Source organism: Moschus berezovskii, chromosome 15, assembly GCF_049115385.1.
Source record: "Moschus berezovskii isolate FMDL1 chromosome 15, NW_MosBer_1.0, whole genome shotgun sequence".
Taxonomy (NCBI): domain Eukaryota; kingdom Metazoa; phylum Chordata; class Mammalia; order Artiodactyla; family Moschidae; genus Moschus; species Moschus berezovskii.
In genome coordinates, this window is record NC_142474.1 from 10,697,932 (window position 1) to 10,712,162 (window position 14,231).

Consider the following 14,231-nt stretch of genomic DNA (forward strand, 5'->3'; position numbering starts at 1 on the left):
CGCCAGCTTCTCAATGACACCACCTCTGACTATCCCACGGAATGCTACCACTCTGTTCCTTCTTCCAGAACCCGCTGCCTCCTTCCTCTGCTTTATTTTTCAAAATAGCATTAGCACATTCTCATCCTAGATAACAGACATAATTCACTGTCTGTCTCTCTAGAGTGTAAGCTTCTTGGGGGCGGAGATTTTGGTCTGTTTTGTTCACTGAGACCATACCTGCAAAAAGCTGATCAAAAAATATTTTTGAGTGGATGAATTAACATACGATGGACCAACTGAACAGATTATTGGACACCAGTAAGGTCATTTCACAGATGTAAAAGACCTCATCCAAAGACTACTTTGGTAAAAGCAGGTTCCGAACAGAAGCTCCAGGAAGCAACATGGGTTCAAACCCTGGGTGGGAGGCCACACTGAGAGGTCCTCAATCCTAACTGTGCATCAGAATCACCTAAGGAAGTCTTAAAAGCACAGGTTCCTGGGCTCCACCCCTGAACCGAGGTGTTAAAATCTTTGGGGAAAGGGCCTGGGAAGCTGGGTTTAGTTCCTTCCCTCACAAATGAGACTCTACATTTCCTCTTTGAAAGCGAGAACAAAATTGAAGAGAATGTGAGTGACCATAACCATTTCCCTAGGCCCAATAAAGGAGGAGAAATATACCACCCATCACATTTCAGTCATGGTCCTCGGAAAGTTTAAAAGATCACTGGCTCTTCAGGGTTAGAGGAAGACTATCTTTTTTTTTTTGGTTTTATTTTTGGCTGCACCTTGAGGTTTGCAGAATCTTAGCTCCCCAACTAGGGATTGAACCCAGGTCCCCTGGAGTGAAAGTTCAGAGTCCTAATTCCTGGACTACCAGGAAAGTCCCCAGACTTGTCTTTTTAAAGTGTCACCTATCCTCTCTAACATAAAAATTAAACTATAAACTCACAGATCTCATAAACCTTGAATTATTCCACAAACTTCACACAGTAAGATAACAAATTAAGTAAATGGAAAGGCTTAAATAAGCTATAGGGACTTTCCTATAGTTTGGATGGTAAAGAATCTGCCTGTAATGCAGGAGACCTGGGTTCGATCCCTGGGTCGGGAAGATCTGGAGAAGGCATGACTATCCACTCTAGTATTCTTGCCTAGAGAATCCCATGGACAGAGGAGCCTGGCAGGCTACAGTCCATGGGATCGCAAAAAGTTGGATACGACTGAGCGATAAACACACAAACAACAGTTTTAAAGCACAAGGAGCTGCCAGGACTCTTTAACTACCCACCCAATGACCACCCTTTGCCACGTTCTCATACGTAAAATATGATGTCGGTTCCCAACGCCCAGGCCAGGATATTAAAAAGCCTAAATGATCACAGAGCAGAGATGCTCCTACTAAAACAACCCTGGGTCTGTTATCTCTACAGTCAAGTATTATTTTCCCATTAATCTCACCTTCCCCTCACAGAAAAGACTGTTCACTGTTCTATCTGAAACCCTGTACTTTCCAACTTAGTAGTCCCAGGCAAGAATAATAAACTGGGCTTCTCCGGTGGTCTAGTGGTTAAGAATCTGCCTGCCAATGCAGAGGCCACAGGTTCGATCCCTGATCTGGGAAGATCCCATGTGCTGTGGAGCAACTAAGTGTTCCCCAACTACGGGACCAGCACTCTAGAGCCCACGAGCTACAGCTACTGAGCCCTTGCGCGTAGAGCCTGTGCTCTGCAACAAGAGAAGCCACTGCAATGAGAACACCAAGCACAGCAATGAAGACCCAGTGAAACGAAAAATACGTAAACCTTAAAAAAAAAAAAGAATAATAAGCTAAGTTTATAGTTGTTGCAATAAATTTAGAGATGTCACAGAAAGGAAGCATAAAAAAAAATTAAAGTGTCTTTTAAGTTGATAGGATCATCACTTACTCTGTTTGCTATCTTCTCCTTCAGAAATGGTTTTATGATGGCAAAAATACCTTTAAATATTCGAGGCTCATTCACTACATGGACTGCTTTGATCCGAATGGGGAAACCATCCTGTGGGGGAAGGGAAAGGAATGTTAGAATCCCAATGTTAGAATCTGAAAACTGTCAGTTACCACAGCCTGCCTTCCCCATTTTTAGCCCACACATCCGTCTGGTCTGATCTCCCAGTCTCTTCAAAGACAGCCCCAGGTCAGGGCTAGACAGGAAGATGGGTCTCAGGCAAAGAGTCTGTCTAAGGATCCAGGGCTGACTTAGAAAAGGGTTAGGCAAGGAGGTGGATAGCTGCCCTTCTTAGGGCACAAAAGCAGTCTGAGCCTGTGTGGACAGATCTAACAAATATCAGGCCTTCTAGATCAGTGTTGCCCAAAGTGTATTTCTCAGGATGTTACTAGCCTGTGATGCAAAAAGAGTTCTGTGGTAAGCAACTGAGTTTGAGAAACAGTATAGACTAAATACAGTCAAACAGATTTCCTTAACTGCAGGACTAGTCAGGCTTTCAGTATGCAAATGTTTATGTTGAAATTCACAAGAAAGGGGCATGCTATGCTGTATTTCCCAAACACACTTAACCCTGAAACACTTTTTGTCCCCCAGACCATCTTACAGGACTAGAAAACCACTGACTGAATGCATTATCCTGACTTGAATCTGCACAATATTTGGCAGAAGCAAAGAAGAGTGGAAGCTAAGGGAAGCCCGAGTATTACCTCCACGCCGGAATTCACATTTCTGATAATGACTGCAAGTGACATTTAAATGTTTAAATAATCAGCCTGGTGTGCAAGACAGGCTCAAACACCGTGGAATTGATGGGGGAGAATCGTGGGATCACTGGTGCCCACAGCTCACAGGAGACAGCACCCCATCGGCTGGGTCTGATGAACGAGGGTCCAGGCTGCCAGACTACATCCTGAAGGTTTCCTCTTCTGTCAACAAGGAAAGATAATTCTTACCTTGTCTATCTCAGAGGATTCCCTGAAGGACTGAATGGCTTACCATGACTCTAAGTGTGCTTTGCAGCAACAACGATATATTGGACAGCACAGGAAATTAAAGCCATTATTTTGTAATAACTTTTAATGGAGTATAATCTATCAAAATACTGAATCATTCTGCTGTACACCTTAAACTACCATAATACTGTAAATCAACTATACACTTCAATAAAAAAGACAAGCACTTTGAATGTGCAAACCATCTCACACATTGCAGACACATGAGGAACTGTATGGCTCCCAGAAACTTGTGTTCTGAAATGCAGAACATGAGGTGTGAAAAGCATCTGACCAAAACAGCCCAGCAGGGTTCCCTGTGCCCAGGTCCTACGGAACAAAGGAGAGGCTCCATCACCTCAGCAGAAACGTCTCAGTTTCATTTGTCGAGAATTTCTCTTATCTTCTGGGCCAAAAAACAAAACAAAACCCAAACAAACAAAAAAGCAAAAAGCATTTCTATGGTTTTTGGACTCTTGTCCTAAAGCTGATTTTGCCCAGTAACTACTGGAGACCTTGAAGAGAATGAGTGGTGAACTGGACTTTTACATTTCTTCCCATAATGCTTTTCTATTGTCCTGACTGTGTGGAGGCGTGGGAGGTGGGGTTCATGTATTAGGTGGAATTGGAAGTAGACGACAGGGCCCTGGGAAAGACAAACAGCCACAGGACAGGCACATGACACATAGGAGCCATACCTGAAGGATGCCAATCACCTTTTTGGCTATAAAAGGGCCAAAATGAGATGCCTTTGATAAGCTCACTCCTTTGTAGTCTGCAAGAATTACAATTCCATTCACCTGGGTTTCTTCAGACTGAATGAGTTTCTCTAATGTCAGGTATATGGCTCGGATGTTTTCCGTAATTGGATAGTTGCTCGGGATCCACCTGTCTAAGGTCGTAAAAGATGGACAGTATGTTACAGAAATGAATACAAACATGTAATCAGACAGGCTGGGATTTATCTCCTTCCTAAACCGTTGCTTAAAAATGGAAAATAATTCTACTGGCATGACTATTTAGATCTTTAAGTGGGAGCTGAGGCTTCTTGACTCCAAACATAGCAGCACATTCTGAAATGGAAAAGCAGTTGAGTGCAGAAGACGAAATCGTGAGCTCCGAAGTCAGACACACCTGGGGGTTTGAATCTTCCTAGCTGTGTGACCCTGGGCAAGTGTTCTCCTCATTCTGGGCCTACGTCTCCTCCTAAGTAGAATGGGATAATAATGCTTGCCTTAATGTGCGCCTTCTGCCATCACAAGTGCCCTTATCTTCGTAGGCCACCCTCATCTTCCTTGGGGGGAACCACTTCTTTCTACGCTAGCCATAGTGAGTGTGTAAAGTGACTTCAGTCCTGGGTCCAGAGGTGGGCTTGGCCAGTGTGGGCATAGCATCCTTCTGGCCACAGCGAGTAATCCAAGTGAGGTCAAGCAGAATCACAGGGACTCAATTCTTGGCCCCAAAGGACCTGGGCCCTTCGGAAAGAGAAGATCTCTCTTCTCTCTTGTAGTGGTGAGGCTGGCAGCCTGAGACCCAGGGACCCATGAGGCAAGAGCTGGTCTGAGGATGAAGCCCAGATCAAGGACAGCAGAGATGGAGATGGTTTCCCAATGGTGTAGCTTGAACAAACTCCCCTTTCCAGGCTGGTTCCTCTCTTAATGCTCCCCATATGATTGAGGAGCCTTTCTCTCTTTGGGGGAATGACAACTTTTGAGTGTTAACTACTATTCTCAAGAAAATCTCACCAAGATATGTGTGTCTCATTCTTAGATAAAACTCCACTGGATGGTCCCCAATGAGATTTGTGACATGTGTAAAATTTCTATACAAAAAGCCTTTGTCCAAAAATTGTGCCAGCTTGCTGTTTGTAGTGCTGCCAGTTAAACCTGCTTCTGTAGACTGGCTGTCATCCTTTTCAATCACATATGTCTCAAAAGAGCTTACAAAAAGGCAAACCCAACATCTTCCAGATTTATTTCACACTGAAGTGAAGTGAAAGTCGTTCAGTCGTGTCCGACTCTTTGCAACCCCATGAACTATACAATCCATGGAATTCTCCAGGCCAGAATACCGGAGTGGATAGCGGTTCCCTTCTCCAGGGGATCTTCCCAACTGAGGGATCAAACACAGGTCTCCCACATTGCAGGCAGATTCTTTACCAGTTGAGCCATCAGGGGAGCTAGTTGAGAACAAATATCTGTCTGCCTCCTGCTAAAATGATGAGTTGGTAGGGAGGTGTTCAAATCTGCTCCAGACATACGGGGGGAAAAATCCATCTCAGGAGCTAAGAGTTGAAACCACGCAAGCAAAGACGCAAAACCAGTGTGGTAACATCTGATTGTTTTGTAATATTCATATGAGTTGAGTACAGAGGAGCAGCAGAAACTCCTATTGACTAGTTTCTAGGTTTCCTGGTGCCCTGACTGCTCAACCACCTTGTTTATCATAAAAGGCATGCATGCATGGTCTGTTGCTCAGTCGTGTCCACTTCTTTGCAACCCATGGACAGTAGCTTGCCAGGCTTCTCTGTTCATGGAATTTTCCAGAAGAGAATACTGGATTGGATTGCCGATTCCTCCTCCAGGGGATCTTCCCAACCCAGGGGTGGAACCCATGTCTCCTGCATTGGCAGGCAGATTCTTTACCACTGAGTCACCTGGGAAACCCTGTTTTAATATGAACACCCCCTAATTTTGGAAAACACCTAAAACAGCAGGTAAAGCAGCTAATACTGTGCCTGGTACATAGAAAAGGCTCACGAGAATATGGCTGGTCTCCCAACAAGCTTTGGTAAATGACTAAAGGAAATGGTAACGTGGGGTCTCAAGGCCGAGGGAGGCTTCCACTCCCCATCAGCTGTCCCTTCAAGAAGTATTTGCACAGGAGCAGAAAGAGTGGCCAGCAGGTTCTCATGTTCCTGGCATGTTTGGGAAGAAGAACACAGCCATCTTACTTTCACATTTGTTCTCAGCTTGGCTCTGACAGAAAATATTGAGGCAGGGGGAAGAGTAGAGAGCTCGCCTGAGTGTACTATGTATTTAAGGTCAGGGAAGAAGAAGAAGACGGAGAATCAGAATGCTTGAGTTCTAGGACCCCTCGGTCTCTCTATGAACCAGAAAGTCTTCTCTCACATTTCTGATACTTTGGTGGGGGAGGGAACAGGGAGAAAACTACCCCCACGGCAAACTACTGCATCAAGGAAATGTCAGGCATTTCAATTACCATCATGCACAGTTGAGATGGAAAAGTGCATCTGAAGTGAAGCTTTCCACTGACTTCACAAAGCAGAGGGGAGGGGGGAGAAGTCAGAGGAGGCAGCAGACACTGATATCGGTACCTCACCTGCTCACTAAGGAGTGACAGGGTGGGAGTGGGGGTGTCCCGGCAGCCCGGCTTAGACCTGACGACCAGGGTTGCTTTCTTAGCTCACCAGATTCCTAACCCTACATATCTGGAATCAGCACTGAAGGAACTTAGCTGGGTGGCCAGGTAAACCCGGGAGCTGAGGGGTGTACAGAGGGATCAAAAGCCAGGACTCGGACAGAAGTGTGAAGAAAATGTGCAAAGGGCAGCAGAAAGAACGTGGCCCAGAGGGACACACAGACTGACAGACCGTCAGAAGCAGAGACACGGAGAATGGTGGTCTCAGCTCCTGTCCTCTTAGGAAGGGGGCACGGTGAGCACCGTGCTCCCTCAGCTCTCTGGCGCTATGCTCCGGGTGCTTAGACTACATCCTCCCTTTGTCTTAAGTCAGTAGAGCAAGGTTCTTTTCTGCGGTCAAGAGTCTTGACTAAGGCCAGGAGGGGACAAAAGGGAATAAGACAGAGAGACAGACACACACACACACACACGAGCCTTGACTAAGGCCAGGAGGGGACAAAAGGGAATAAGACAGACAGACAGACAGACACACACACACACACACACACACACGAGCCTTGACTAAGGCCAGGAGGGGAAAAAAGGGAATAAGACAGACAGACAGACAGACACACACACACACACACGAGCCTTGACTAAGGCCAGGAGGGGAAAAAAGGGAATAAGACACACACAGAGCGCCCTGGGCAGACACATCCCAAACTGCACCCACGCCCATCCCTCCCTCGCGCCCCCACAGTGAGTGGTACCTGGGCGGAGGCAGAGGACGTGGCAGCCCCTGGGGTCGGTGTGCGGCAGCACGGTGAGAAAGCCGGAGGCCAGGACCTCCTTCAAGGCGGAAGGCCGCAGGTTGTTGAAGACTTCGGGCCAGCTTCGCCGGCAGCTGTGGTAGTTGATGAGCAGCTGGAGGGCGCGGTCGTAGTCAAACTTGCGGGCGCGCAGGAAGCGCAGCAGGAAGGCGTCCTCCAGCGAGGTGCTCAGGTTAGGGCACTCCTTGCGCACCATGTCCCGCAGGGCCTGCACGTCGCGGAGCCTCCATTCCGGCTTCTCCTGCAGCTCCTCCCTGGCTTTGGCCACCAGCTCCTCGGTCAGCGAGCACACGTAGCCGGCGGGGGCGGAAGGAGGCGGCAGCTCATTTTCCGAAAGCGAGGCCGCGGAAGGGCTGGTTCTCAGCGAGTCACTTTCTTCTGACATTAGCTCCCAGGATCCCTGCGAATCAGAAGCCCTGCCTGATGCCGAGAAAGCCCGGCACTGGCATCGGACACTCCAAACCCCTGAGCGGCGTGAGAGAGGGGGCCAGAGATGCTGTCCTCAAGCCAAACCCTCAGAACAGTGGTTCTCTCCTGGAGGAGTACACGAACCACAGTCCAGTCCAGCCCAGCCCAGCCCCGGGGCAGCTCCAGCAGGATACACACACCCCTCATCACACACTTACACACAACCACACACCTTGCTCCAGCAGGATACACACACCTCTCATCTCACACACACACACACCCCTTGCTCCAGGACCCCTCATCACACACACACACATACACCTTGCTCCAGCAGGGTACACACACCTCTCATCACACACACACACACACACTTGCTCCAGCACCTATCACACACACACACACACACACCTTGCTCCAGCAGGATACATACACCTCTCCTCTCACACACACACACACCGTGCTCCAGCACCCCTCATCACACACACATACCTTGCTCCAGCACCCCTCATCACACACACACACCCACACGCCTTGCTCCAGCAGGATACACACACCTCTCATCTCACACACACACACACACCTTGCTCCAGCACCCCTCATCACACACATACCTTGCTCCAGCAGGATACACACACCTCTCATCACACACACACACACTTGCTCCAGCACCTATCACACACACACACACACCTTGCTCCAGCAGGATACACACACCTCTCCTCTCACACACACACACACCTTGCTCCAGCACCCCTCATCACACACACACACACATACCTTGCTCCAGCACCCCTCATCACACACACACACCCCCCTTGCTCACAGAGGTATGAACAGGTGCTTGACCTTAATGGTAATTAAAGAAATGGAAACTAAAACAACTTTGAATCTCAGATTAGCAAAAATACAAAACAGGGATTCTGATGGGCTTGTTGTTGTTGGGAGAATAAATTGACATAGCCTCTTTAGGGCAGTGTGTCAACAGTTATCAAGATTCCAAACCACATACCCTTACAGATGTCATATGGTACCATTTACATGTGGAATCTAAAAAAAAAGGGACACGAATGAACTTATTTACAAAACAGAACTAGACTCACAGACGTAAAAAACCAACTTTATGGTTACCAAAGGGGGAAAGATAGGAGGGGTAAATTAGGAATTTGTGATTAAGAGATACACAATGCTATATGTAAGAGAGATAATCAATAAAGACTGCAAGGACTATATTCAGTATCTTATAATACCCTATACTGGAAAAGGATCTGAAAAACAGATACATATATGTAAAAGTGTATCACTCTGCTATATACCTGAAACATTATAAATTGACTATACTTTGATTAAAAAAATATATGCTTTGGCCCAGCATTCCATTCCTATGTACTTATATGTGTGTATAAAATATGGATGAGCATTACAAGTATTAACTGTAATGGCAAAAGACTGAAAATACGTTACCTCCATCCCCTTGTTGGAGACTAGTTAAATAATATTACCATATGCCTGGAATACTATTTAGTAATGAAAAGGAATTAGATAGATCTTTATGAATTGACATGTTAAGGAAAAAGAAAGCAGGTTGCAGGAAAGTATGAAAAAAAAGACTTGTATTTATATTTTAAAAATATATACTTGTGAATGCACCTAAAATTTTTGGAAGAAAGTACAAGAAAACTGTTAGCCATCGTTCCCTTTAAGGAACAGAACCAGATACTGAACATTTAAGAGAAAAGGAGACTCTTCACTGTCCTTTAAAATTTTTTACCATACCCACGCATGACTTAGCATGGCGGCTGTAAAACTGATCAGATCTCCTGCGGGGGTGGAACATAACTGATGGGTGTTCCCAGCTGCTGTCCCTCTGGATCCACCACCCAGTGGATGTACTCTTTCCAGACTGTCTCCAGCCAATGAATCAGTGAAACGTAGGACTCCTCAAACAGGTGACTTTAACCCTGAGGATCCCTTATCAGCCTGGCTGAGTTTTACTGCAGTCCAAGCCTTCTTGCCCAAACCTCCTGCCACAGGGAGCAGGCTCACATAACTGTCTATCACTCCCTGATTTCTCCAGTTTCCCCTCCCTTTTACGTGTTGCCACCATCAAATTTCTTCCATCTGTAATCTCACCCTAGTGTCTGCTTCTTAGAAGAGCTGAACTAACACACTTCAGTTCAGTTCAGTCGCTCAGTCGTGTCCGACTCTCTGCGACCCCATGAATCCCAGCACGCCAGGCCTCCCTGTCCATCACCAACTCCCGGAGTTCACTCAAACTCATGTCCACAGAGTCGGTGATGCCATCCAGCCATCTCATTCTCTGTCGTCCCCTTCTTCTCCCGCCCCCAACCTTTCCCAGCATCAGAGTTTTTTCCAGTGAGTCAACTCGTCGCATGAGGTGGGCAAAGTATTGCAGTTTCAGCTTTAGCATCAGTCCTTCCAATGAACACCCAATGACTAAAAACAACATAGCTGCCTTAGATAGTCCAGAATAAGGTCCCAGCAAGGTTGCCCAGTTCTGAAGCCCAAGCTCTTCTGTCCACGGGCTGTGACTCTTCCCCCACTCTGAGCTCAACAATGAAGGCAGGGGTCATCTCGGGCCCTCTGTGCAAAGCCAGTCTTCCCCACAGGCCACAGCAGCCACAGTGACCAGGCCACCTCCTCCAAATCTTAGGTCTGCCCACTCTGTCGCTTGTGTGCTAACCTCCAGCCCTACCCAGCTTCTTTCACTTTCTCCCAAAGGTGGTTTTCTTGTCTTTGAACATCCTGTTTTCTCTGACTAGCAGGCTCTTCCTTCAGTGCCTCTGGCCAATACCAATTCACCCCATTAGATGTCACTTCATGCATTCAACAGATAACAAGCACTTAATAGGTATCAGGCCCTTGACCAGGCACTGGGGGATACAGCAGTGAGCAAAGAAAAAATCCTGCTTTCACTGAGCTTATATTTTCATTAGGGAGACAGAATATAAGCAAAATAAATTGTATAGTCTACTAGAAGATGATAAGGGCTATGGAGAGAAATAAAGCAGGAAAGGGAGTAGAAGGCAAGGGGGTTGTAGCCAAAAAGGTTGCAGGCAAGGGGGTTGGATGTACCTGGAGATAGGAGTTGCAGTTTTAAGTAGGGTGATCATGGAAGTCCTCATCCTGATCAAGTGACATGTGTGCAAAGACGGAGATGAGGAAGCAAGCCATGTAGGTCTGTGGGGGGAGGAAAGTGGAAAGCCTAAGGCAGGACCATGCCTGGCTTTTTCAAGGAACAGGGAGGAGACCAGTATGGCAAGAGCCAAATGCACAAGGCAGAGAATATTAGCAGGTGGATTTAGAGAGGAACTGGGGTCCCAACTGGTACTGGGCTTTGTAAGCCGGTAAGAGCTTAGTTACGGAGAAGGCAATGGCAAGCCACTCCAGTACTCTTGCCTAGAAAATCCCATGGATGGAGAACCCTGGTAGGCTGCAGTCCGTGGGGTCGATAAGGGTCGGACACGACTGAGCGACTTCACTTTCACTTTTCACTTTCACACACTGGAGAAGGAAATGGCAACCCACTCCAGTGTTCTTGCTTGGAGAATCCCAGGGACAGGGGAGCCTGGTGAGCTGCCGTCTATGGGGTCACACAGAGTCGGACACGACTGAAGTGACTTAGCAGCAGCAGCAGCAAGAGCTTAGTTACTCTGACTTTGGAGGGTTTTGAGTAGAGTGACATGATCGGATTTAGATTTTAAAAGGATCACTGGGTTGTCTCGAGAATGTAAGAGGATGACTGTAAGATGATGAGGACAGCAGCAAAGAGACCATTTAGAGGCTACTGAAATAATCCAGGTCAGGGATGACCGGGTTTGAAGCAGGGAAGACATCTCTTTGACTCCGGTCAGTTTAGGAGCACCCCGCGCCCCCTGCAGGAACTCTGTGGCATAGCACTTCTCTCACTGTGGCAATTGTAGGCAATTTGTGCGCAATATCCACAACTGTCTTGTTTATCACCTTAAACACAGCACTTAACAGGGTGTCAGACACATAGTCTGCGCTGCATAAATATTTGTTGAATGCGTTTAATCTGCTTGGCAGAGGTATGTTGAGTGAGGAACAGATCAACAATCATGGTTCACAGGCCCCACCCTGGGCTCTGTTTCCTTGGGAGTCGCCAACAGATGCCCGTAATTCCAATCCATTACTTAGCCAGAAAACTTTTAATGTCCATGGACTACAGACCTAGACTCAAAAATCCCTCTCCAGCCCCTCCCCCACCTTTCCGCCTCTCAATGCACATTAAATGTCAGTCAAAACTAACTAATGATCAAACTAATGAACACCTCACGTATTTCTGATACCTCTGTCTGGGAGTTTCCTCACCTCATTTGTTTCCAACCAGGCCCTAGCTTCGAAGTCACCTCCTCTATGAAGCCTTCCTTGACTTCTCCAGGGTAACTCGAGTATTCCACAGCACTGGGTTCCTAGTTCTCTTTTAGAAACTGCAGTCCAGTGTCATGTGTGTTTATCCGAAACTCTTCTGAGTCAGTTTTACCCATCCATTCATTTATCAGACAATTACTGATCACCTGTGGCAGGCACTGTGCTTAGAAGTGCTGGGCACACAGCAACGTACAATATAATTGCTTGCTTTATGAAATTTAACTCAGTGGAATGAAGACAAGAGATAACATGTTTATGCATGTTTTACCATGTATGGAGCACTATGATAAGCACTTTACATCCATCTCTCGTTTAATCTTCACAATATTTGGTGAGAACACTGTTACTATTTTACAAAGGGGGAATCTGCCCACTAGAATGTGAATTTCATGGGAGCAGACAAATTGCCTCTCACATTCACTGCTCTCCCCAGTGCTTGGACCATGACGGTGCTCTGTAAATAACAGTGGATGATGAGAGGTTAAGGGCCCAAGGGTACCCATGGCGTGAGGCAGAGCAAAGACGTGTCCAGCCCCACACTGAGCTCCACACTGCACCTAGAGTTTCCAGTTTAATCTCCAGGGCCCTAGCGGTATCGAATACAACGAACGACTCGGTCAGTCTGGTGAAGGAATTGATGGGTGGGCATATAGATGGGTGCAAACACCATTTGTTAGGGGGAAACCGAGAACCTTTCTCACTTGGAGCCTAACATTTTTCGAGCATCACCTTCCTCCCCACCCCCACCCCCCCAAGGAGAGGTCAGGAATCCACCATTCCTGGAGCCCCAAGAGCCCCCACGCCCCGTCGACAACCCTCCGAGGCCCCCCACTTCCGGCTGGCACCCCTTCCCCAGGGGTCCCCGTTTCCTGGGGTCTCTCTCTACGCGGGTGCCCCACTTCCGGTCATCCCTCCCTCTCGGGGGTCCCTCTCCCCGGTTCCCCTGGCACACGGACTCGCGGGCACTCACCGGCCCGGCTACGGGGCGGAGCGCGGGTCAATCGGCGGCGGGAGCCTCGTCTGGCAGCGCGCACAGAACCGACCCGCACTCCCTGCCCAGCCGGCCCGGCCGCTCGCGCCGGAAGTGACGTACGCAGAGCGTGGGAAGGCGGGGCGCCGCCCCCGTGAGTGCGCATGTGCGACCTTTCCTGCACCGACGAGCCTTGCGTCCCCACCTGGTGGCGGAAACCGCACCGTGGGTTTCTGAGCTTGGGGAGAGGGTGGCTGCGAGGCACGGGTTTCGGTGGCATGACTGGGAAAGCTGAGGCCTCGAGAAGGAAGGAAAGGAGCTGCCGTTTGCCAAGAACATATTAACCATGTTATCTGGTGTGTTACATCCGTCACCTCATTAAATTCTCAAACGGAATCCTGCTATTTTATGAAAGGGAAACGGAGGCAACCAGTGAAGTATACGGCTTCAGACCTAGACCTCGGGGTTAGCATTTCAGAGTTCCAGAGCTGCCGCCAGGACTGGCTGCTCCAAAAAAGGGGCCGACATCTGTCTGTCTTTAGCCAAGTGACTGAGCGAGTCTCCATTCCTCCTAAGGCCTCCTTTCCCTCATCTGTAACATGATTCTTGCTCTGGAATCTTGATTCAGTAGTTATTTGCTTCCTGCTTTGGTGTTCATGAAGTCCGTTTCAGAAGTGGTAACCTCAAAAAGGCTTTACTAGCCTTCTGACCCCAGTCCATTAAAATCCTCAGCGTCCTCCACCTCCCCGCCCGTATATTTTGTACAGTTTTTGAGACAATATCCTAGGTCCCTCTTTCAAGCAGAATAATACTGATGTCCTGGTAAAGACAGTGAAACGCTTTTTGGAGAGAAATTGTGTGGTCCAGGAGGACTCAAGAGGCCAAAGCAGTATCCAGGAGATGGCTTTAAACAACCTAGCCCCTTTCTTACCCCTGGAGCAAGAGGAATCCCAGGGAGATAGGAACTGACATAGGTGGACCAGAAGAACACAGAAGTTTCTGCTAGATGTTAAATGGGCTGGGAGCAGGGCGCAAGGATCTTGGGAGTTCGGAATTTTCATTCCTGCTCTGACTTTACCACTTCTGGGATAAAGTACAGAAGGCTCAATTAAAGTTGAATATCTTCATACAAACAAGAATTTCTTTTTAAGTATGTAATTTTGGGGGTGTACTTATACTAAAAATTGTTGTCTATCAGAAATTCAAATTTTGCTGGGCATCCTGCATTTTTTTATTAAAAGAATTATTTTTTTGGCAATGCCACACAGCTTGTGGGTTTTTAGTTCCCTGC

The 14,231-nt window shown here is 47.6% G+C and overlaps 1 protein-coding gene across 3 annotated transcripts in view; it reads right to left on the bottom strand.

The window, feature by feature from the left end:
- TTPAL (alpha tocopherol transfer protein like) overlaps nt 1-13,061 on the bottom strand; it is a 25,029-nt gene extending 11,968 nt beyond the window's left edge. The window contains exons 1-4 of one of the 3 annotated variants that reach the window (XM_055437641.2): nt 12,941-13,061; nt 7,093-7,552; nt 3,763-3,854; nt 1,911-2,021 (exon numbers count right to left, since the gene is read on the bottom strand). In XM_055437641.2, coding sequence (XP_055293616.1) covers nt 1,911-2,021; nt 3,763-3,854; nt 7,093-7,537 — 648 coding nt within the window. In that variant the 5' untranslated portion in view covers nt 7,538-7,552; nt 12,941-13,061. Of the gene's footprint in view, nt 1-1,910; nt 2,022-3,660; nt 3,855-7,092; nt 9,875-12,940 lie in introns of those variants that run through there. The other 2 variants (XM_055437636.2, XM_088843753.1) reach the window with 2 other exon arrangements.
- Between the last annotated feature and the right edge of the window lie 1,170 nt (nt 13,062-14,231).